This window comes from Bos indicus x Bos taurus, chromosome 13, assembly GCF_003369695.1.
Source record: "Bos indicus x Bos taurus breed Angus x Brahman F1 hybrid chromosome 13, Bos_hybrid_MaternalHap_v2.0, whole genome shotgun sequence".
In the NCBI taxonomy this organism is placed as follows: domain Eukaryota; kingdom Metazoa; phylum Chordata; class Mammalia; order Artiodactyla; family Bovidae; genus Bos; species Bos indicus x Bos taurus.
This window is the reverse complement of record NC_040088.1, coordinates 8,472,605-8,495,447: the sequence shown is the minus strand read 5'-3', so window position 1 is coordinate 8,495,447 and position 22,843 is coordinate 8,472,605. Positions and strand designations below refer to the sequence as shown.

Below are 22,843 nucleotides of genomic sequence, written 5' to 3'. Positions count from 1 at the left end.
GCCCCATCAGGGCAGCTGGGAGGAGGCAGAAGGGATTTGGGAGGGGGTGGGAGGGAACTGGGATCCCTTGCATCTGCCAGCGGGTGTCTCTGGGGTCCTAGGAGTAGGATGGCGGGTGCTGGGTCCCACTTTACCTTGCCCACGTACAGGGGCTCGGTGCCCGTGTACTCCTCCACCACGAAGAACTGGTTCCACACCCAGCCGCGCTTCACGCGGCCAGCGCCGGGCGCGCCGTCCTGCACCGACGGCGCAGGCGTGCCCGCCGCCCACAGGGCTCCCAGCAGCGGCGGCGGCGGCGGCGGCAGCAACAGCAGCAGCAGCAGCAGCAGCAACGCGGGCGACAGCGCGGCTCCCGCCCGGAGCCCCCGGCCTTCGGGCCGCGGCCTCATGCTTGGCCTGCGAGGGGCCCGGGCCCAGGAGCATGGACGGGAGGCACCAGGGTGTCGCCGCTCGGTGGCCAGGACGGAGCGGCGCCGCAGTCACATGGTGGGCTCAGCGCGGCCGCCGGGGCGCCGCCCCCGACGGGGCACCCGGACAGGCCCGCGGCCCTGATCGCCGCCCAGCCGCGGGGGCGCCCGGCTGGAGGGGAAGGGGGCGCGACCGCACCCGGGGCATGGACGGCCCCCTGAGGTCCCCGCCCGCGCCCCCCTGGCGCCGGCGCGGCTGGGTCACCAGGCAGCGCCACGGCGGCTCCGGAGTCTGGGATGCGCCATGGTTCCTGCGCGAAGGGGTGCTGGCCGGGGCCGGGCTGGTCCTTCGGGGACTAGGGGCCGTCCCGCCCAGGAGCCTGTGAGAGATACAAGAAGACGTCAGAGGAGGCGCTCTGCGGGGACGGGGCGGGTTGGGTCTTTTTGTCGTTTTAGGTACCAATTAAACACCTGCTGTGTGCCTGGCACTGTGCAGGGCGGGACAAACAAGCCAGAGTGGTCCCCGCCTTCTTGGGCCTGCGGTCTAGCAGCCCTGCCCCTGCCCCGCTCGCTTCCCTAGCCCGGGTGCTTCCTTTGAACACCCACCACTCACCTCTCCTCCCCCAGCATCCCTTTTCCTCAGACCCCCTGCTCCAGCCCTTTCTTAGTGGTCCTGGGCCAACCCACGTGCCCACAGGGACAGGGACCTCTTGAGCTGCTTTTCCTGCCCGCCCCCCACCTCCTGACAATCTCCGTATCCCAGCCCCCCTACCCCCCATAACCCCCGGCCCAGAGAAGAAGCCAGCCCTTCTGGAAAAACTCCAGAGCTCCCAGGACCCAGCCTCCTGGGTGCATAGAGTCCAGCAGCCAGCCGGCCACCCCACCAACCCTCCCGCCCTCCCATGGCAGCGCAGAGAGGTCATTCCATCCAAAGCAAGAGCCCGGGGAAGGCCCTCTGTTCTCAGGTGAGTCCCTCCACACCCCCCCTTTCAGGAGTGGGGCACCTGAGTCCCAGAGGGCCTTGCTTGGAGGCACCTTGTGTGGCTTGGGCAGGGTCACACCCACCCTGTGCTTGCCTTTAGTGTCTCCAACCCTTCCCCCCCACCCCACCCCAGAAAACCGTCTTTTCCCGGAGACTGAGAGACAATCCCCCCACTACCCCAGACCAGCGCTGCCTCCCCAGATCAGTCCATCTCTCCTTCCCGCCACCCCCCTCCCCCCATCAGATCCTGCTTTCAGCCAGAAAGGATCTGAGGGACTAACTCCTACTCAAGCCATAATGATGAATAATGGCTTCATGTGGGTGTTTACAGGGGACAGCAAAGCTGCTTCCATGGAGGAGTTTCAGCCACTGAGAAGCGTGAGCAGAGGTGAATCCCCAAGTTCCCTTCCCACCCCCCCACCCCCCCCACCCCCAGCCTAGTTCAATTCAACCATTCCATTCTGCTGAGCTTCCATTCTGGTCCAGGTTTGGGCTGGATGCTAAAACAAAGATGAAATAAGCTCACAGTTTAGTGGGGTGGGAGACAAGACCCCCCAGTAATAACTTAAATGCTGGGTGGCATGTAATCAGGGCTGTAAAAGGGGGTGCTACCTGACACCTGTCTGGAAGGCACAGGTGTGTGGAAGGATATCAGGGCTGCTGCTTGGAGGAGGGGGCATCTGATTGGGTGAGAAGAAAGGGATGGGCATTCTGGTAGCTGAGTGTGCAGCCAGGCTGGGGGTGATCTGGCTAGTTTGGAGAGGCAGGCTGGAAACGTGAGGTGTGTGGAGCTAAGCAGAGAACCTGGGAAAGTGCCTGGCCCCAGCCAGGTCCACCTGTGGGCAAAGGAAGTGGCTGGAATTTGGGGGTGGGGGCAGAAGACATGGGCTTCATGTGACCCAGGACCCCAGTGGGTAATTCTCATGCGTTTTTAGGGGTCCCCAACCTCTGGGATCCAATGTCTGAGGATCTGAGGAGGAGCTGATGTAATAATCATGGAAATAAAGTGCACAATAAATGTCGTGTGCTTGAATCATCCTGAAACTATCCCCCACCCCTGGTTCATGGGAAAATTGTCTTCCCTGAAATTGGCCCCTGGTGCCAAAAAGGTGGGGGCCCGCCGCAGTTTAACTCACTAAGTCACATGAGTCACAGCAGCTGTGAAAGTGGGCGTCTTATACCCATTTCACAGATGCTCAACTCCCCAGTGCTCTTTCCCACTCTCAGCTCCAGAATTTCTTTATGGAAAGGGTTCTGGGGGAGGGAGTCATCTGCTGGGAGGTAGGGGCAGTGGTGAGGGGGTCAAAACTGCATTGATGGCAGTGAGGAGGGGAAAACCCCCACAGTCCGTAAGGAGGAATAGAAGGGAGATGTCCTGAGCCAGCCCTTTCCCTTTAGGACCCACCCTGAACTGATGGTACATTAGGAGGACCTGGGACCCTGATGAGAGCATCCCCAGCCTTGTCCCACACCCTCCTCACCCACTCTGGGGGTCTAGGCTTGAAGATGTTGGGAGACCCTCCCCCACCCGGGTGGTCCCTGAGCTGTGCTGCTGCCTCTGGGCATCCAGCGTCGATTCCCCATGTTATGGTCAGGGCTGGTCCTAATGAGACTGGGGTTATGGGTGAGGAGGAGGCGCCGCTCTGAGGCCTTCATTTCCTGGAGCTTATGACTTCCCTGCGCGTGGCAGGAACTGGTCCCCTGACTCCATCAGGCAGTTTCAGGGCTCATCACAGCCCTGCAGGGATGCAGAGGGGAGGGGCTGGTGGGAGGGAGGGTTTGGGGAGTCGGGGACCATCTCCGGGGAGGGCTGGGGGGGGTGCAGGAAGTGGGAACAAGGGGCAATCCCTCAATGTGTGCAAGCACCCCACTGTGGCTCTTTCTCCTTCCCCCTATCCCCCTCTCTTCTTTATGTCTTTCTTTATAACACCTTTTACAAGACAGGGACATACTAAGATTCAATCATTCATTCATTCATTAAACATTGGTGTCTGCTACTAGTAGGGAGACAGAAATGCATTTCATTTATTCATTCAACACACTTTAAAGATCATTTCTTTGTGTAAGACAGCAAGATGCAATCAGCTCCTCAGCTATGTGACAGGAGAGAGGTGCATTTCTTCTGGTTATTCATAGACTCTTTCTACAAATATTTACCCGTGCCTCCCTGATTCCAGTTCCTGCGCTAGGCACTGGGGACAAAGTAATAAAATAAAGTCCCAGCTCTCATGAAGCTGACCTTCTGGTAACAAAGGAATAAATTCTACAATGCAATTCCAGGGAGTGGTAAGCATTAAGAAGGAATATAAAGCAGGAAAGAGGAAGGAAGAGGGTGATGAAAGAGTTGGGGTGTGTGTTATTATAGACAAAGTATCAGGGAGGACCTCTCAGAGGTGACATTTGGCTGATCTGGAGGAATGAGACGGAGCTGGGGACAGCAGAGGGAACAGTCTGTACAAAGGTCCAGAGGCTTGGAGAAGCTGAGGAACGGGGAGGAGGTCACTGTGGTTGGCACGGAGCAGTCCAGATGAAGATGAAAGAGAGAGGGGTACTGGCTAGACTGAGGAGGACCGGAGGAAGAAACACAGTGTCCATTTTATTCTGAGTGTGCAGAGAAAGGCTTGGAGGGACTTTGTACAGTAAAAAACCATGGTAGAACGAAATGGCACAGGGCCATAAGGGACTTTCCTGATGAAGCCCTTCAATGTGGAGGGCCAGGCATAGTGAATTTCGGGGTAGGGACAGCATCACAGAGAAGGTGGCACTTGGAGTTGAAGCACAGGGGGGATGGGGGCAGGTGGCGTTTGGGGTGTTGGGGAGGAGAGGGTGCGCTATATGGGGAGGGTGCAGAGGTCTAAGGTCAGCTCCCACTTTAGAAAGGGGCGGAGTCCAAGAGTGTCATCCAAGTTTGCACAGGATGCCTGATGATGGGTGGAGCCTCGAACCCAGGACTCAGATTCTCCTTGGCAGAGGGCACCTTTAGGAGGATGGGGAAAGATGCCCCTCCGAGTAGATCAGCCCCAGGTCAGGAGGCTCGCTTGGCAGGACAAGGGTGGCCGCCTCTCAGCCCCACCTGCCCCTGGGCCAGGCGCCCTTGTACAGCACTGATCCTGCACCGTTGTTTGAGGGGCGAGGTCCTCACAACCCCATCTCTTCCTCCCTCCCTGGGCCTTCATACCTCAGCCCACCGGGTCTGCCTTCGGGCGTGTTGGCCAGATGCCCTGGACGCAAGCCAACCCTGCTCGGCACAGACCTGCCAGGGCTGCTGCAGACACTCCAACCTGTTCCCTCCCTTCCTTCCTTTCTTTCCTGTTCCAGCTGCTTGTCCTGAGTGGGTGTCAAGTACAAGGCCCCATCCTGGAATTCCGAGTCCTTCAGGGGAGGTAGCTGTAGTGCCGTGGGGTCACGTTTGGCTCCATTGGGCCTCCTGGTGAGATTTTGGGCGTGTTGGTGGCCTTCTCTGGGCTGCACGTCTCATTCTACTGCGCGGTTGTTGAGTCCCACGTGGGATGAAAAGTTGAGCCCCAGCCTGGCTCAGTTAGTGTTGGCTTCACCCAGTCTGCTCATCAGCCTCACCTCCTCTAATCCATGTGCTCTTGGCTTCTCGGGTAAATGTGTGTAGTTCCTGTACGCCTGTGGCATGGGTCTGCAACTGTGCATGCTGGCATATGTGTGTGTGTATATCTGGTGCATACTCGTTCATTCTAGAGATGTTTGTGAGTTTCCACTCTATGCTGTTCTCGGCACAATGAAAAGAAAGAGTCCTTGCTCTTGCACCTCCAGTGGGGGTCAGAGAATAAACAAACAAACAACATGTCAGACGATGGTAAGCGCTATGGAGAAAAACAAATCTGGGGCACAGGAAGTGTTGGGGGTGGGGATTTTCTCTCTCTCTCTCAATCATGTATTATAAGTAATAGTTTATATACGGTGGTCAGGGAAGGCCCCGCGGTGAAGATGACATCTGAACAGAGATCTGAAGTGAGCGAAGGAGAGAGCTGTGCATGTGCGTGGAAGAAGAGCATTCCAGGCTAAGGGGACAGCAGTGAGGACGTCATGTCCTGAGGTCAGGGCGCGTGTGGTGTGCAGGGGGAACGGCAAGGAGCCCAGTGTTGCTGAACTGGAGTCAGTGCAGCGGGGCAGCAGGAGGTGAAGCCCGTGAGATGAGCTTGGCATCAGAGCCTGTAGGGTCTCCTTTGGGTATTTCTGTGAGTGAGATGGGACCCCATAGGAGGGTTTGAGCAGAGGAATGACACGATCTGACTTGTGTTTTAAAAGATCACTCTGGCTGGTGGATTTAAAACAGAGGGAAGCTGGGATAGGGGAGGTGGGTGGCGAGGGAGCTATTTCAATAATCCAGCTGAGGAGTAAACGTGGCTTGGACCAAGTGGGAGCAGAGGAGGTGCTGAGAAGTAAGGCTCCTCCTGCGTGTATCTCCTCCACAAGATACACTGGTGGGTCAGAAATGGTGTGAGGGAAAGAGAGGGAAGGAGTGTGACCACACCTGCAGCCTAGGCAACAGAAATGATGGGGTGCCCTCCCACAGGCTGCAGGCAAGCATGAGCAGAGCAAACCTGGGGAGGCGATCAGGGACTCATTTGGACATATTACAACCGGATGGATACCCAGCGGAGACATCAAGCAGGCGACTAGCACTTACAGTCAGGAGTTCAGAGGCGGGAGTTCAGAGGTGAGGTCCTGCCTGCAGGTATAATTGTGGGAATTTGGGTGGTATTCAGAGCTGAGGCTGCGTGAGCTTGTGAAGAAGTGAGGGCGGATGAAGAGGTCCAACATCTCAGCACGTAGAGACTGGGGAGATGAGGAAATAGTAAAGGAGCCTGAGAAAGAGGGGAGAGAGGGAAAGGGAGGCGGGGAGAGAGGGAAAGGGAGGCGGGGAAAGAGGGAAAGGGAGGCGGGGAGAGAAGGAAAGGGAGGCGGGGAGAGAAGGGAAGGGAGGCGGGGAGAGAAGGGAAGGGAGGCGGGGAGAGAGGAGGTGTCTTGGAAACCCATAGAAGAAAGGAGGGAGGAGGCATTGACTGGTGACCCTCTGTCCACCTTTGCCTGCGACAGTTCCACTTTACAGCCTCTGTCCTGGCATAACTATGAATAGTGTCTTACCCCCTTTTACTCTCAGCTTGGACGGTAAATTGTATGGTCATCCTACTGATAGGTCAAGTCAGATGCAGACTTTGAATTGACCATTGGATTTAGCAACACAGAGGTCATTGGTGGCCTTGACAAAAGCTATTTCGGTTGGGTGGTGCGTGTGCTGGCGCGACTGGAGTGGGTTCAGGAGAGGCTGGGAAGAGAATATGTGGAGACATGTGTGAGTGGGTGGCAGCCCCCCTAGGGATTTTTGAAGGTCCGTTTTGCCTGCTCCCCCAGCTCCTGCCCCCCTACCTCAGCAGTCTGGCTGGGTTTTATGATGTGTAAACAGAGTGATGGGAAATATAAAAGATGGGCTTGCTGCTAAAGACTAATTCATTCCCCTAACCTTCTTTCTTGTTTCAATTTTGTTTTAATATCCACCCTCCCACAGCTGGGCCATGTGCGCAGCTCCTCCCCTCTGAACAGTGATTAGTCTAAGCCAGTAAGAGCCATTCTCCCGTCTCTACAAGTGACTGGTCTATAAAGTATCATACACACAATTCTGGTCAATGAAATCCAGAAGCCCTGGAGAGCTTCTGGATATATATTTTTTTAGTCTTTAAAAAGAGATGTCTTGAGGAGAAGCCTTTTGTTTTCTGCACATATGAGGTGATGGCCAGAGCACTATCAGCCATTCTGGGACAATGGGACCATGAGGCCAAAGGGCCCTACTAAAAATGATGGAAAAGTTTGTATCCTTGATGGTATTGTTGAACCACCAAAGATATCCATTCTGGGCTTTCATGATCCAGTTCTGGCCCCTACTTCCTCCAGACTCCCCTTTTCTTCTTTCCTCTGAACCCCTTCAGACCTCTATGGCTAGGCCTTCCTCTGAGGTTTTGTGTCAGCTGTGATGACAAGCTTCTAGAGGGCAGAGGTCATGTCTATTCCTTCTTCCACCCTTCCCTGCTCTTTCCTACACCCACCTGCCAGAGCCAAACAAGGAGCTGGGGCCTGGGACTCAGGAGAGTTTTGCCTCGGGTAGATTTTGGGAGCTGCTCAGGCAACATGTCTTTCCCTTTGACTGAGGAGCTGCCAGCCTCAATGATTTCTTGTGGCCCCATCTGTCCTGTGGGCATCACCACAGCTGTCTACAGTGTATACTTTTAAAATCCGGGCTGAGTGACCAGCATGTCCTTTCTTGATTTTTTAGTGCCCTAGTACCATTCCTGCCAAGGCTGCAGCACTGCGAGTTCAGTGGCTCCAGACCCTTCTTTGTCATCTGGCTGTCTTCTTGGGGACAGAGGAAGGGATTCTTATCCAACTCATCCCACATTTGTTTTCTAGCCTCTCACTCTGCCAAGACTAAGAAGAGGGGCAGGGCTCTGTGACCCCACAGGCAGGACAAAGCAGGAGGAACTTCATCATGTAGCCTGGGGCTCCTCACCTGTGCCTCCTCCCCCAAACTTCTGATAATCTTCCTAGCCCCGATCTCTGGGACAGAATTTAACATTCAGGGGACCTGAAACCAAGAGATCCAAAGTCAGAACAGAATTTGAGTCCCAGGTCCATTGCTTTACTGTTTGTATGATCTTGGTAATTTTCTCCTTTTCTCTAGCGTCTTAGTTTTCTCATCTGAAAAATGGAGGTAACAGTGCTTACCTCCCAGAGTCAGTGTAAGGGATAAATGAGATGAGCAAGTGAAGAGATCCACAGTGTTTGGCAATAAATGCAAGCTAATGTAATGATAATGGCCATTGCTACTATTATTTCTAGTCACTTGAAAAACACCAGTGGAGGGACTTCCCTGGCAGTCCAGTGGTTAAGACTCCTCGCTTCCGATGCAGGGGGCATGGGTTTGATCCCTGGTCAGGGAACTAAGATCCACATGCCAAGGAGTGAGGCCAAAAAAAAAAAAAAAACCAAAACTATAAAATTACTAATTAGCCTCCAATTAAAATAAAGTAATTAATTAAAAAATTAAAAATAAAATTATTAATGGACTTCTATTGTGTACAAAAGTATCCTGCCCAGGTAAAGGGGGCTCATAGAAATGTGTCCCCTTGGTCACTCATTTATTCATTCATGCATTTATTTAACAACTGCTAGAAGCCCATGAATGCACCTCTTTGTAAGAAGAGTGAAGTCCTGTACCAGGTTGTGGTGCTTACTCTGGCTCCAGGGCTCTTGCCCTGGAGGGGATGTGTAATGCAGGAAGAGGTAGTTCATTCATTTTCTCATCCATTCATTCCCTCTCTGCCCCACGCTGGCCTGACATGTATATGTCCTCTCTCCATGCCTACCTGGCTCCCAGGTCTGCCAGTGGGAACTGTGCCTGGCAGCCTGGTTCCTGTCTGCCCTGTCTGAGCCCTAAGGGCACTGTGCCCGCTGGATCCTGTGCCCAGAGCTCTCTGTGCTTGGCTGCTGCCTTCCCTCGGGGGAGAAATGATCCCTACCAGCTCAATACTCTCCCTCCAGGCCAGAACAGACCCCAGAGTAATATAGGAACTGTTGAGGTGTGGAGCGGTATGGGGCAGAGTCACCTTGTGTCTGCCCACCTCTCACTGCCCCTTCCCAACCCCCTGCTCCATGGAAGGCACGGCGGAGTCACAAGTGAGAGAGCACACCAGTTACTGCCTCAGCCTGCCTTGACGCGCGTGAGCATGGGTGTGCCTGAGCACATGAGTGCCTTTGCATCAGTAATGATGTGTGTAGGGGCAGCACGCATGCGCACAGTATCCCAGCAACTAGAACAACTTCTGGCACATGACAGGTGCTCAGTAAGTGTGGAGGGTTGACTGCATAGGGGCCTACTCTGTGTGAGTTGAGCCCATGGGCTGTTTCCAGGGCCCTGGGGGGTGATGCAGGTGTCCTGTGAACAGTGCTGTATTTCTAGGTGGGGTGGGGACTATCTCTCTGAGTGTTTGAATGGGGGCTCAGGATATGCCAGAGCTTCTGGGCTTGGTAGCTGGACCGTTATCGAGGGAGGAAAATGTGGGAGATCAGGGGAGAGAGGGGACACGAGGGGTCATATGTAACCCATATAAAGGACTACCCCATCTGCAAAGCTGGTCCAAGGGCCCACAGTCTTGCCCCCAGTCTATGCTGTGCATGCTGCCAGAGGCACCTTCATGCAGCCTAGCTCAGTCTGGAAGGTTCTGTTCAAATCTCTCCCCTGCTCCCTTTCGCCTTCAAGATAAAGTCCAGACTCAGGCCTGACATTCACTAGTTACCATTCAGAGTAGCAGAGTTCTTCATGTTCAGTGACTCTCCCTAGACATAATCCTTTGAGGTGGGGACTGTTATTTGTCCTCATTTATCAAATGAGGAAACTGAGGTACAGAGAGTTCATGAAACTTGCCCCAGACTCATCCAGAGGAGGTGGAGCTGGGATTCAACCTCTGGGCTGTGGGCTCCAAAGCTTGTTCCTTGAGCCACTGCGCACACAGCCACTCGAGGCCTCGGGAGGTCTGGGCCGGCCCACTCCATGTCACTGTCACCACCTTGTTTCCAAAGATACCCTTTACATTCGTTGATGTGGCTGTGTCGGGTTAGTTGCAGTATGCGGGCTCTCTAGTTCTGCCCGTGGGTTCAGTAGTTGCAGCAGGTGGGATCTCAGTTCTCGTGACCAGAGATCGAAGCTAAATCCCCTGTATTGCAAGGCAGATTCTTAACCAGTGGACCACCGGGGAGGTTGCTGTCATGGCGTCTCTCCACGCGCTTATCTCTCTGGGCAGACGGGGTCAACCACTGTTTATTACTTTCATGCCTCGTTCTTTGCTCCTACTGTTGTTCCCTCTGCCAGGAATGCCGTTCTCCCACGTTGCCCCACATCCATCCCTGACCCCCATCATGGGGCCCAGCCCCATTGCCCTCTCCTCCAGGCAGTCTCTCTGCCTCCCCTCCACCACCTCCCCAGTGAGCTCACTCATCTGAGCCATGGCTCAGAACCAGGCTCTCTCTTTTGTCTTCGTCTCAGCATCCGGCCAGCTGGCTCTGGGCACCTCCCTTACCGCTCTCTGCCCTTCAGTTCATACCTGCGTACATGCTCAGACTGGCTGCTGCTGAATGTGTGAGTGAACTGGATGAAATAAGGCATGAATGGATGGAGGCATGGATGGATGGATGAATGGACAGAAGGGCACGCACCGTGGTTGCCTGGTTATTGCCATACCACCTCCCTGCAGACCGCCCTTCTGTGGCATCATTTCCTTCTGTTTGTTCCATTCGTTGACTCATTAAATATTTATTGAGCACCTACTCTATGCCAGGCACTGTGTTAGAGGCTGAGGATGTAGCTGTGGGCAATGCAAAGTCTCTGCCCCCTGGTGTGTGTGTGTGTGTGTGTGTGTGTGTGTGTGTGTGTGTGTGTGTGTGTGTAAGAAGACATTCATTAAGCCGATCATCTCACAAGTAAATACACAATTACCAATGGGGGCAGATTCACAGAGGGAAGGTAACGAGGACTACCACGTTTAACAGGAACCTCATTAGGGCTGGGTGGGCCAGGGAGGGGCAGTTCCCAGAGAAAGGGCTTTTGAGCTAAAAGGTAAAGGATGACCGAGGCATACTGGGGCCCGAGTAATAGAAGGTGCAAAGCCACATTCAGGGCCTGAAAATTCACATAGCACGTGAAGGGGAGAGGCGGCTCACCAAGGGTCTTAGGAAGTTTAGATTTTAGCTCCAGAGCAAATGGGAGGGCATTGAAGGCTTTTTAGCAAGGAGATATGATCAAACTTGTGTTTTGAAGAAGATCATGGGCTTGAGACGTAAAAGACAAACTGTACAGGTACAGGACCAGAAAAGGGGACGCAAGAGGACTCGATGCTGGAATAGATCAGGGAGGCCGTATGGGACGGAGGGAAAGCAACAGATTTGAATTATTTAAGAAATTAAGTGGACCAGGCTTGGTGATGCGTCAGACGTAAGGAATGACGGGGGAGCAATATCGGGCATGACCCCTGGTTTTTAAGTGATGTTTATTGATCATTAGTGTTCCAGCACTTTTTGGGCATTACCTTGCTTACTCCTCACAATAAGGTAAGTTACCACCACCCCCCTTCACAATCCCATTTCACTCTGATCAGAATTGGGGAGGGAGGAGGGGGTGACGGGACACAGTGGGGTTTGTCCCAGGCTGTGTTCCTTTGGGGAAATGGCCTTGGCAGATGAAAGAATAGAGAAGGAAGAAAGGGAGGTAGGGTGCATGTTCTGAGCTGATTCTGAGTCACCGAGAATAATGATAGATAACATTTTTAGCACTTTTACTGTGTGCCAGGCACGGTGCCATTCAATTAGCTAATAATAAGAGGCAACACTTAGTTCCAGGGCATTTTATATCAACGATCTGACTGAAATCTTACAGCAGCTCTCTTTAAAATATCTATTACAGAAGAAGGGAAAGTGGCGAGGAGAGGCTGAGGGACTTGCCCAAGGTCACACAGCTAGCTAGTAGTAGATGTGGAATTCAAATGGGCTGCGCAGAGAGTGGGGAAGGAGAATGAGCAAAGAGGGGCTTAGTGGCTGCTGGGAAGGAAGGAAAGGCCTGCATTTGGCTCTAAGGATGAGCTGTGTCCCTCCCCCAAACGCCTCCTGACACTATTTACCCCAAGCCTGACTGTCTACTTGTAGCCTGACTTCCCGTGAAAGTTACGAACACACACGTGCATACACATTGACACCTACCCACACATGCACACATGCATGCCTTGGCTGCCACTGCTCACCTGCCCTGAAGTGACCACCTGGCCCCTCCATGCCAGGTGCCCGGGGCCTGCACCTGGCTCCCCGCCCTGCCCCCATCCCGCCTGCCTGCTGGTGCCGCAGGCAGAGCCCGCTGTACATCATGTTGACAGTAGAAATTACATCCGAGCTGCTGTTTTACACCTCGCCCTGTCAGAACTCACCGCAGCCCAGTGATCAGGACAAATTGAATACCATCCTGGCCGTGTCAATATTTATTCCATTTTATAAATGCGGCCGGATGGGGGGCAGGGCCCTGCCGTGGGGCCAGCTGAGCAGAGTCCCGGGAGGTCCTTCTCCCTCTCACTCCTGAGTGCCCCCTCGCCTCCTCCTCCTCTTTCTTGACTTTGGTAACCAGTTAAAACTGTGCAATCAACATTCATACTGAAAAGTACAAGAAACATAAATGAGAAATTTAGCAAATAATTAGAAAATGAACCCTGTAGATCGCCCTTTGATCAAAACACTGAATATGGTCCCCTCTTCAGAAGCTCCCTACTGTGTCCCTTTTTGACTATAACCCACTGCTTCCCTTCTCCCAGACTTTTGTTATGACCAGACCCTTGCCTTTTATATAGCTGACCAACTCATTATGCATTCCAACAGTCTTAGGTTTTTTAACTTGAGATTGATGGGCTCATCCTGTATACACTCTTTTGTGTCTTGTTAGCATTGTTTTTACGATTCATTTTTGTTCTGTGTCTTTCCTTTTCACTGCTGCCTAGTACTCCATTGTGTGAATATCCATTCTAGTCATTCCCCCTTTTCCTCTGCTTTCCTCCTTTCCCCTGCCCTTTCTTCTAGTCTGTCTCTTCCTACCCTCCTATCTTCTCCCCATTTTGCCTCCTTGGTTGTCTGTCTCTCACTGTTCTGTCTGCTGTATCTGTTCATATCATGCTTACCTGATCCCAGTTCCTCCATCCTACGAGGGGCCTGGATACTTCTTCTAGGTCTCTGCCTCCCCCTACTCAGTTCTTGGAATATGTGGCTTAGGCCAGAAGGAAGTTCCCACAGACCTGATTCTATTAAAGTTTATCTGTTGTAAAGGATACTCAGGGGCAGACACTGAGACCCACAGCAACATCCTTTGCCCTCTGTACATCAGCTTTTACTCTAGCAAGCTTGGGGGAGAAGTTCTCACCCATCACCTTCACTCAGACAGTAGAACACTGCCATCTGGGCTGGGGTGAGAACTGAGGTGACCCTGAGTGGTCCGGCAAGATGTACTAGTAAGATGCATAAGTGGGTTGAGGGGGGACTGGAACCAGGGGAGTCAAGGGTGAAGCCCCACCCTCAGCTCTGCTCACTCAAGGCCTCTTGGGGCACCCATCCTGTGCCTGGCATCGGGTCCCAACCCAGGCCAAAGCAGAGGAGACCAGCAGGCTCTGGAGGGAGGTGTCCTCCTAGAGTGGAGGGCCCTCCAAGGAGTCATTAAAGAGCCTGCCTGGATACCCCAGAAGTGTGTGACACGTCGCATTTCCATCCCTTCTCTGTCTTGGAGCTGCATTGATGATGCACATATTCAGGGTAGTTAATTTTTACTGCAACCCGAGCAGATGACATTAAGGGATATGTCCCTCTGCGGTATAGGCAGGAGGAAGCTCTCCAGGATGGAAGGCAAGTGGACTGGGTTGGAGGTTGGCTATGATCCCGCCCTGCTGGGTGACCTTGAGCAAGACCCCACCCTCTCTGGGCTTCGGTACAATGGAAGGTCAAAATGTGGTTCCCAGGGCTCGTCCGAGGACCTGCCGGAAGCAGGGTCATGTTGGGAGCATAATAAGAAGGACTCTTTTAAAATCCATATCCCCAGGTCCCCAGGGCATCAGATTCACTAACACTGACAATAATACTAATAGGCAACATTTATAGGGTGCTTTCTATATGCCAGGACGTGGGTATCTGATGAGCTAAAAGTAAGATGCTGTGCTTGTTGACCGCTGTGCTAAGCACTTTACATGAATTACCCTGTTTAATTTGTGCCAGTCTGTTTTAGTCATTATTATTATTTTACAGATGATGACATCAGGGCACAGAAAGGTGAAGTAACTTGCCCAAACTCATAGCCAGGAAGTGGGGATCTAGGGCTTGATGTAAGAACTTCTGGCCCCAGAGTCTGTCCTAGGTCTGGCACAGCCCACTCTCAGATTCTGAAGCTGATCTTGGAGCCCCTGGACCAGGTGGTCAGGATGTTGTGTAACTAAGCATCATGTACCTACTGTGAGCGACATGTTTTCACAGTGGTTCATCAAAATGTGTGTGAAGGACTCATCCAAACACAGCCAGTGCCAGCTCTTATTGTTACTTAAGCGAGCCTCACCCTATCCTCCTGAGACGGGAACTGGTCTTTCTAGTTACTGATGAAAAATAGAAGCACTTAAGAAGGGGTGGTTCTGCTCAAAACCGTGTGGCTAGGATCCAGCTACAAAGCTGTGAGCTTTCACCCTAGCACACTGCCTCCATGCCCCCACTCTCCCCTGTACCTTGTAACTCCCTGGGCCTCAGTCTTCCCATCTATAAAATGGAGGAGTTGGGCTACTGGGCTGGGAGTCTGGTGTCCCAGCTTTTGCCCCTAACACCAAATGTTCTTGAGTAAGTTTCCTGCTTCTTTGGGCCTCAGTCTCCCCATCAGGAAAAGGAGGCTCTGTGATGCTCTTCCAACACTACACGCAAAAGCTGTTTTACAACAAGCCCACTGATGAGGGAAAGCCTTAAGTCTGGTTCCCTGGAAATAGGCTCCAGGGTAGAGATGTGCCTGCGGGAGGTTTACTGGGGAGAGCTGAAGGGAACACAGGAAAGGGGTGAGAGAGGCAAGGCTGAGCAGAGGGAGAGCTTGAATTGTGAGGCTGTCTCAACAGAGGCCACAGCTGCTTCCATGGGCGCTCCAGAGTTGGGATGCTCCAAGTTGAGCCAAGGGGTCCCACCTTTGAATCCATGCACCTATCAGATATTGGACATGAGTTGTGCTCCCCTCCAGTGGGCATGACCTTGAGCTGGACAGCTCCCTTTGGCTGAGGGCAATGCTGGAGAAGGTACTCAGCTGAGTGCTGTTGGCAGCCACTGTCACAGCTGTCCTGGGCGGTACGTTCCGCTACATAAAATTGGCTGAAAAATCGGGGCCTGACCTCAGCTCTGGAGATGACAGCGGACAAGACGTGGCCTGAGCCCCGGGCTTAGCCGGCGCGGCCGGCCCTGCTCAGAGCCCTGTGCCCCCCGGTCTGCCGCCCCGCACTGTGATCACAGCGGGATCAGCGCCCCAGATCTCGCTTAAAGCCTTGGCTGCCACTGCCTGCCTCGCGGCTCATCTCCCGCGGCTCCCTGAGGTCCCAGCGATTATGCCACTGAAAATTCCGCTTTCATCTTGTCAACCTCGCAGTAAATTACAGGCCCGGGGAGGCGTGGGCCTCCTCCTTAAACAAGATTCAATTCCACTTAGCTGCCCCCCTTACCACCCCACACACGGGTTCCCTCCCTCCTACCACCCAGGGCTCAGGATTTATGGCCTCTCCTTGCAGGCAGCTGGTAACCATGGCAAGCTCCTTAGGGAGGCTTCCGGCTGGAGCCTCGTCAGCCCCAGACTCTAGTGCGGCCGCTTCCTCCTAGGATGGGAGACAGGAGAGGCCAAGACAGCAGAATGGGGCTTCTGGAGGCCAAGGCGGAGCGATAACAGGAACCCCAGCAATAAAGGGGCACGTCCATGCTATCCCATCTATCCTCACACTAACTGCGATACGAGACGCAACCATCACTCCCATTTGATAGATGGGCAAACTGGGGCCAGAGAGCATGGGGTCAACTGCCAAGGTCACTTACTGAGGAAGCAGGTGACTCCAGGGCTGCAGCACTTACTTAAGCACTACGGTCACTGCCTCTTCCTGCAACGGCCACTCCTGGTGGGCTGCAGTGTCTGAGAGGGTTTCATGCCCTCTAAGACCTTAGCCCACCCAGAGGGTTTCCTTGGTGGTCCAGTGGCTAAGACTCCTTGATCCCAATGCAGGGGCCCTGGGTTCAATCCCTGGTCAGGGAACTAGATCTCATGTGCCACAACTAAAAGGTTGTGCATGCTGCTGCAATTAAGGCCTTGTGCGGCCAAATAAATAAGTAAAAGAAGAAAACAAGACCTTAGCCCACCATCTAATGTCTGAATCCTCTCTTAGATCTCGACCTCTGCTCGCATTCCCCCGGGGATGGGGAGATCGCTGCCTCTCTGAAGGACCCATTATCTCTTTAATGATTAGACACGGTCTCCAAATTATTGATCAAGCCCTGTCACCTCTTGGAAGCATTGCTTTGGCATTTGAGTTTCTCTGTGATCCAGCCGCTCACTCCCTTCTCGATATTCACCTTTGTGGCTCACCAACACGGTAGGCTTCCTGGGGGAGGGGAGAGGTTTCTCACTGGGTCTTTCTATTCCCCCGGCCCCTTATAATTACTATTCCCCTTTTATTTCTATCCTCGAATATCGGAGCTAGAAATCTACTACTTTCCTAATTTTCCCAATGGAGAGAGGCTCAGAGAGAGTGAATTTCTCCAGTGCACAGTGGGAGCTGATAATGGGCCCAAATCTTCTTTCAATGAAAATAATAAATAGTAATAAAATAGCCGACATCCACTGAGTGCCTGATACCACCATCCTAAGCATCTCGTGTGTAATGCACTTTCTCAAACATCCCTACGAGGCAGGCCCTATTTCTATTGTCATTTTGTGGAGGGGACAGGCACAGAGAGGTCAGGTGATGTCCCCAAGGTCGCACAGGTGGTCTGACATCAGAGCCATGCTTCTCACCAGGTGCTCCCCCTGCCCCACTCCACCTGGCTTGTTTGTGAACAGTTAGCACACAGAAGACGCCAAGAGGAGCCAGCATGCCAAGGAGAAGTACAGGTGGCTGCTTTGTCAGGGAAAGCGACCTGTCACTTGCGCTATCAGGCCTGGGGCCTGAGATCAACACTCCCCCCGCCCCCAGCCTGCCCATTTGGGGGTCGTCACTTCCCACCTCCTCTGCAGTTTTGCATCCACATCCCCAGGGACCTCCAGCCCTGCTGCTTCTTCCTACCAGACTGACAACCCCGAGACCCTGGAAGCAAGGCCATGATATGACGCATCTCTGAGCCTAACCCGCAGACCACACATAGTAGGTGCTCAATAAAGGCTCGCTTTTCTCTAAGGAGGGCTTCCCTGGTGGCTCAGACCGTAAAGAATCTGCCTGCAATGCAGGCGACCCGAGGTTCAATCCCTGGGTGGGATAGATCCCCTGGAGAAGCGAATGGCTACCCATGCCAGTATGCTTACCTGGAGAATCCCCTGGACAGAGGAGCCTGGAGGGCCACAGTCTAATGGGGGTCATAAAGAGTCGGACTTTTCTCTAAGGAAGTCACATGGGACTTTTTGTTGCAGGTGACATTTGAATTGCTCCTTTAAGGATAAGGAGGGGTTCACCATTTAGAACAAAGGAGAAGGGGAGTGCCTGGCAGAATGTCCTAGAGGAAGGAACATTCAGGGTATGGGGCGGGGGTGGGGCTTGTGAGGTGAAGAAGAGGAAAGAAAAGTAAGCTGTGGCCAGGCTGAGCATCTTGGCAAGGGATCGGGTCTTTACAAAAAAATTTTTTTTTTTTTTTTGGCTGGACTGGGTCCTCATCGCTGTGCGTGGGCTTTCTCTAGTTGCGGTAAGCAGGGGCTACTCTCTAATTGCACTGCCTGGCTTCTCTTGCTGCGGAGCACAGGCTGTAGGGTGCGCCAGTTTCAGTGGTTGTGGCACACGGGCTTAGTTACCTCTCAGCACATGGAATCTTCCTGGACCAGGGATCGAACCCATGTCGCCAACACTGACAGGTGGGTTCTTAACCACTGGACCACCAGGGAAGTCCAAGGGGTTGCGTCTTAATTTAGAGGTGGAAACACTCCTTATGACCTCGTTGTACTGGAACAGATGGGAGAAGGGAACCGGGAAAGAATATTTCTCTCGAGTGCTACATCCGCAGGTTGGGACGGCTGGGGCTGCAAGCTGCAAACCAGTTTGGCCAAACCACCCTCCTGACTGTGAGCACGGCCTCCTCTGGGGTGACAGACAGGCAGCACCGGTGCCAGGCCTTGAAGGAGGTTTCACTTTCTTCTTTCTCCTGACAAGTGATGGAGCTGGCAGATAGGGCATCGTCTTCCCTAATCTCCTGTCTCCGGCTGGAACAAGAAAGCAAGCCGAGCTCGGCACCTTGTTCAAAACTTAATCCTCTCTTTCGTGAGCTTAAAGCTGTAGATTCGAGCCATGGATTCCCCAGCCCTTTCTCCAGGGGACACCGCAACCACTGAGGAAAACAGAGCTCCCACACAGGGCTATACTGTAGAGGCTGCATGGGGGAGAGGCGAGACCTAAGTCTGAGTTCGTCTTGGTGGAGAAAGTAGGAGCTGATGTAGGGAGAGTGAATTTGGGGATTGGACCTGGCCTCCCAACTCTGCGGCTGCCAGCTTTGTGACCTCGGGCAGGTTTCTTCACCTCTCTGAGCCTCAGTGTTCTCCTTTGTAGAATAGGGAAAATAAATCCTCCCAGGTTTCACTGTGAGGCTTACATAGATGAATATCCAAGTAATCCTCTGGAAAGAGTAAAGTGCTATAACCAAGTGAGGTTTGATGATTATTATCCATACATGAGAGTGGATCAGAGCTTCGAGAGTGAAAGATAATAATAGTGGCTGCTATCTGTAGAATTTTAACTACCTGCCATTACTACCCCAGGCTGAGCCCATTATAAGCACCCATTCATGGAATCCCCACCCCACTGGCCCCAGAGGTAGGCACTATTATTATCCCCATTTTATAGATGAGGGAACACATCTCTCTCCTCTTTCTTGCTCTTTGCAACAGAGAAAATGTCTCTCTTGTCTGAGGACAGGCCCCTAATCTGGGTTCTAAAGCCCACTCACATCTTCCCAGTATCTGAGAAACCTTACTCGGCAATTCTCCCTTCTCCTGCCTTATCTTTTTCTGTCTCTGATGGACTCCCGGCATTTACACGTGCTCAAGAAGATTCCTTTCTCAGTCGTGTCCAACTCTTTGTGACCCCATGGACTATAGCCTGCCAGGCTCCTCTGTCCATGAAATTCTCCAGACAAGGATACTGGAGTGGTTGGCCATGCCCTTCTCCAGCGGATCTTCCCAACCCAGGGATTGAACCTGGGTCTCCTGTCTTGCAGGCAGATTCTTTACCATCTCAGTCACCAGGGAAGCCCCTTTCAAGAAGATCCCATCTTAAAATAAACAAACAAAAATAGGCACACCCCTCCTGACACCTCTCAGCCCCTTCCCTTAACAGCAGAACTTCTCTGCAGGTGGGGTATCCTCACGATTCCTTTACTCACCTCCCACTCTCCTCTTAAGCCACGGCCATCTGGCTTTCATCCCTGGCACTGCATCGAGACAGCTCACAGAGGTCACTACCGACCTCCATCTTGCTGAATCCAACGCATGTTCTCCACTCCTCATTTTACTTGACCTCGCAGCAGCATTTGCAACTTGAAACTAAACTATTGGGTTCCTTCTCACCTCTCTAACAAAACTTCCTGCATCTCCTTTGCAGGCTTATCATCCTTATGCCACTTTCAAACTCCTCAGACTCTTCCTGGGCTATCTCAGCCATGCCAATGGCTTTAATTACCATCAGTGCTGTGATGACTCCCAAGCTTAGTTCTACCCTCCCTTCTGAAGAAGTCCAGAGATAAAGATACAATTACTTCTCAATACTTCCACTTAGATGCCTCTGAGAGATCTCAAATCTAACATGAAAAGCCAAACATATGTTCTTCTTCCTCCATACTGGCCCGTCTCCTGGGTGCTCCATGTTGGTGAATGGCATCCATATCTGTCAAGTGGTCCAAGCCGGAAGGCCGGAAGTCGTACCTGACAACTCTCATCCCTGCACCCAGTCTATTATTAAGTCTGGTTCACTTTACTCCTTAAATAACTCTCTAGGTTGACACTTTGCATAATCCATCACCACCCTAATTCAAACCAGGGATTCTAGATGATTCTTAGATTCTTGGCCTAAAACTGGATGGTGTGACACCATGATGGAGTAAATGAAGGAAGGTTGGTGGTAGGAAGCAAGAGTTCCTATTTAGGTATGTTATTTTTGAGACATTCACAAGATATGTGAGAGGAGATATGTAGCAGACAGTTGGATGGAACAGTCTGGACTCCGAGGAGAAGGGATATAAATCTGAGGTTTATCAGCATGTAGGTGATATTTAATGCTGAGGAAATGAATGCAATCACCTGGGGTGAGATAGAGAGCAGACCCAGAAATGGTCCCTGAGGCCCACCAACATTAGAGATAAAATAGAGGAGGAAAAGGAAGGAGAAAGACTGAGAAGCTCCCAGTAAGGCTGGAGGCCATTCAACAGACTGGTGTCATGGAAACCAAGAACAGTAACTAGAGGTCAACATGCTGAAAGCTGCTGAGAGGCAAAGTAAATTGAGGAGGAGAAGTGAGTCCAGTCGGCATTGCAGAGGTTGTTAGTGGCCTTGATAAGAGTGTTGGTGTCTGTCTTCCTTGCTGGACTATAAGCCCTGTGAGGCAGGGGGATGGTATTTGTTTGCTCACTCTGTACCTCTAGTGCTTACTTAGCTTACTAGCATTGCTTTCTGGCATGTCTGGTTATCTTTGACTATGTGTTGGCCATTGTACTTGGAAATTTTTTTTTTAGAAGAATTTTTTAAGAGGAATTTTATGCCTCAGATGAAGGCATTTGCTTCTAAAAAGGATTTGCATTTGGCTGCAGTGCTACCATTCTGGGATTGCTTTAAACAAAATTCAGGGTTTGAGGTTCCCTGGAATACCCTGGTAGTGTGGATGAGGCTGCCAATTCATGATTCAAGGCTGCGTTACCTTTCAGTTCAGTTCAGTTCAGTCCCTTAGTTGTGTCCGACTATTTGAGACCCCATGGACTGCAGCACGCCCAGCCTCTCTGTCCATCACCAACTCCTGGAGTTTACTCAAATTCACATTACCTTTGGTTCACCCTTAATGCAAGGGTGAAGCCCCCTGGAGCCCCAGCTTATTTTGGCGAGGGTCTCCTACTTGATTGCCCACTTTGTAGAGGCCGCAGACTTCGGTTTCAATTCCCTTTATGCTGGGAGATGCTCAAAAAACAAATTCAAAATTTTCAAGATCGGCAAACGCCCTCAGGACAAAAGAGATTCTGTGCTCTTGAACTTTTCAGGGTTTCTGTCTTCCCTTCAGTTTTGACCTAATAATTCCTGGTAATTCCTTACAAAGAGCTTGCTTGTCAGCTCTTTGATGATGCTTTAATGCTTTTTCTATTTTATCCAGTATTCTTAGCTCTTTTCAGCTGAAGGGTTGTTCCAAAAAACTAGCCTCCTGTTTCTAAACACAGAAATTGCTTACCGCTAGGACTTGGCAACAGGCATGGGCACATCGTGACGACGTGATGAATATTTGTTGATCGAATGGATGAAGTGAATCCAGGTCTCCAATACCCCCATTCTTTCTAATGTGTTGGACATCACACTCCTGGCCAAGATATTAATATTAACAGAGCGCTGTGGTCAGAGCAGAGGGCTGTGCCGAGAGACAGGGCTGTGAGCTCAGAGGAGGGAAGATCCAAGGGGGATGGGGAGGGACAGTTAGCAGGGGGTAGGGGACAGAGTGATAGGGAGCACAGAGACGGAAGCACAGTTTAGCATGTGAGGCATTGGGCTGGGAAAGGAGGACTCACAGGAAGTGATATTTTAAGTAGAAGCCTGGAATGAAGTCTGGAAGGTGTAAGGGATCCAGGAGTAAGAGTGGGTGGTGGGCAGAGAAGCAAGGACCAGCCAGGGAAAAGTTTTGGAGGCCAAGGGAGACTTCTGGCTCCACTATGAATGTGGAACCTGAGACCCGGCAGAGTCAGCTCCCTGCAGCCGGCAGGAGGAGGAAGGAGAAACAGCTTTTGTTGAAATGCACACACAGTAATTGCTAAGAAGAGTATTTCCCCTAGTTTAAAAGGCTTTCTCCTCTGCATTTTCCTTGGTCTCAGTTTCAAAGGAATTTTAATTGCAAAGAAAATGTTGTCATCTCCCCGGGGGGGAGAGGGCTCTGTGGCTCAGAACAGTCATGTCCCCATGCTGATTCTTCTCCATACTGGGGATTTTCATGGTTTGGCTGCTTGGAAGCTGTCTGGGGATTGGGTGGTGTGGAGGGAGCGGTGGGTATGAGACAGTCCTTCTGGTACCTTTCTGGGCCTGGGAAGGCTGGGTTTGCAGCTGGGGAGGTCTCCTGGCCTGGGTCCTGCATGAGGGTCTTTGGTACCAATTTGGTGACAGTTCTAATTTCTCTCTCCGCAGATACAATGGGTTTATTTACTTACTTATATTCATCAAACAATTGATCTTTCAGCTTCCACCCTTGATTCACTGTAGACTATTCTCCACATAGCAGCCCACATGGAAAACAATTTGAAAGTGAAAAGTGAAAGTGTTAGTCGTTTAGTCTTGTCCAACTCTGTGCCATCCCATGGACTATAACCCGTCAGGTTCTTCTGTCCGTGGAATTCTCCAGGCAAGAATACTGGAGTGGGTGGCCATGCCTTTCTCCAGGGGGAACTTCCCAACCCAGGCCAACCCAGGGATTGAACCCGG

General features: G+C 52.1%; 1 protein-coding gene across 2 annotated transcripts in view; it reads right to left on the bottom strand.

The window, feature by feature from the left end:
* Positions 1 to 22,843, bottom strand: part of CDH22 (cadherin 22) — a 142,656-nt gene that overhangs the window by 83,340 nt on the left and 36,473 nt on the right. For both annotated transcript variants that reach the window (XM_027558383.1, XM_027558382.1), the window contains exon 2: positions 135 to 787. In XM_027558383.1, coding sequence (XP_027414184.1) covers positions 135 to 389 — 255 coding nt within the window. In that variant the 5' untranslated portion in view covers positions 390 to 787. The remainder of the gene's footprint in view (positions 1 to 134; positions 788 to 22,843) is intronic.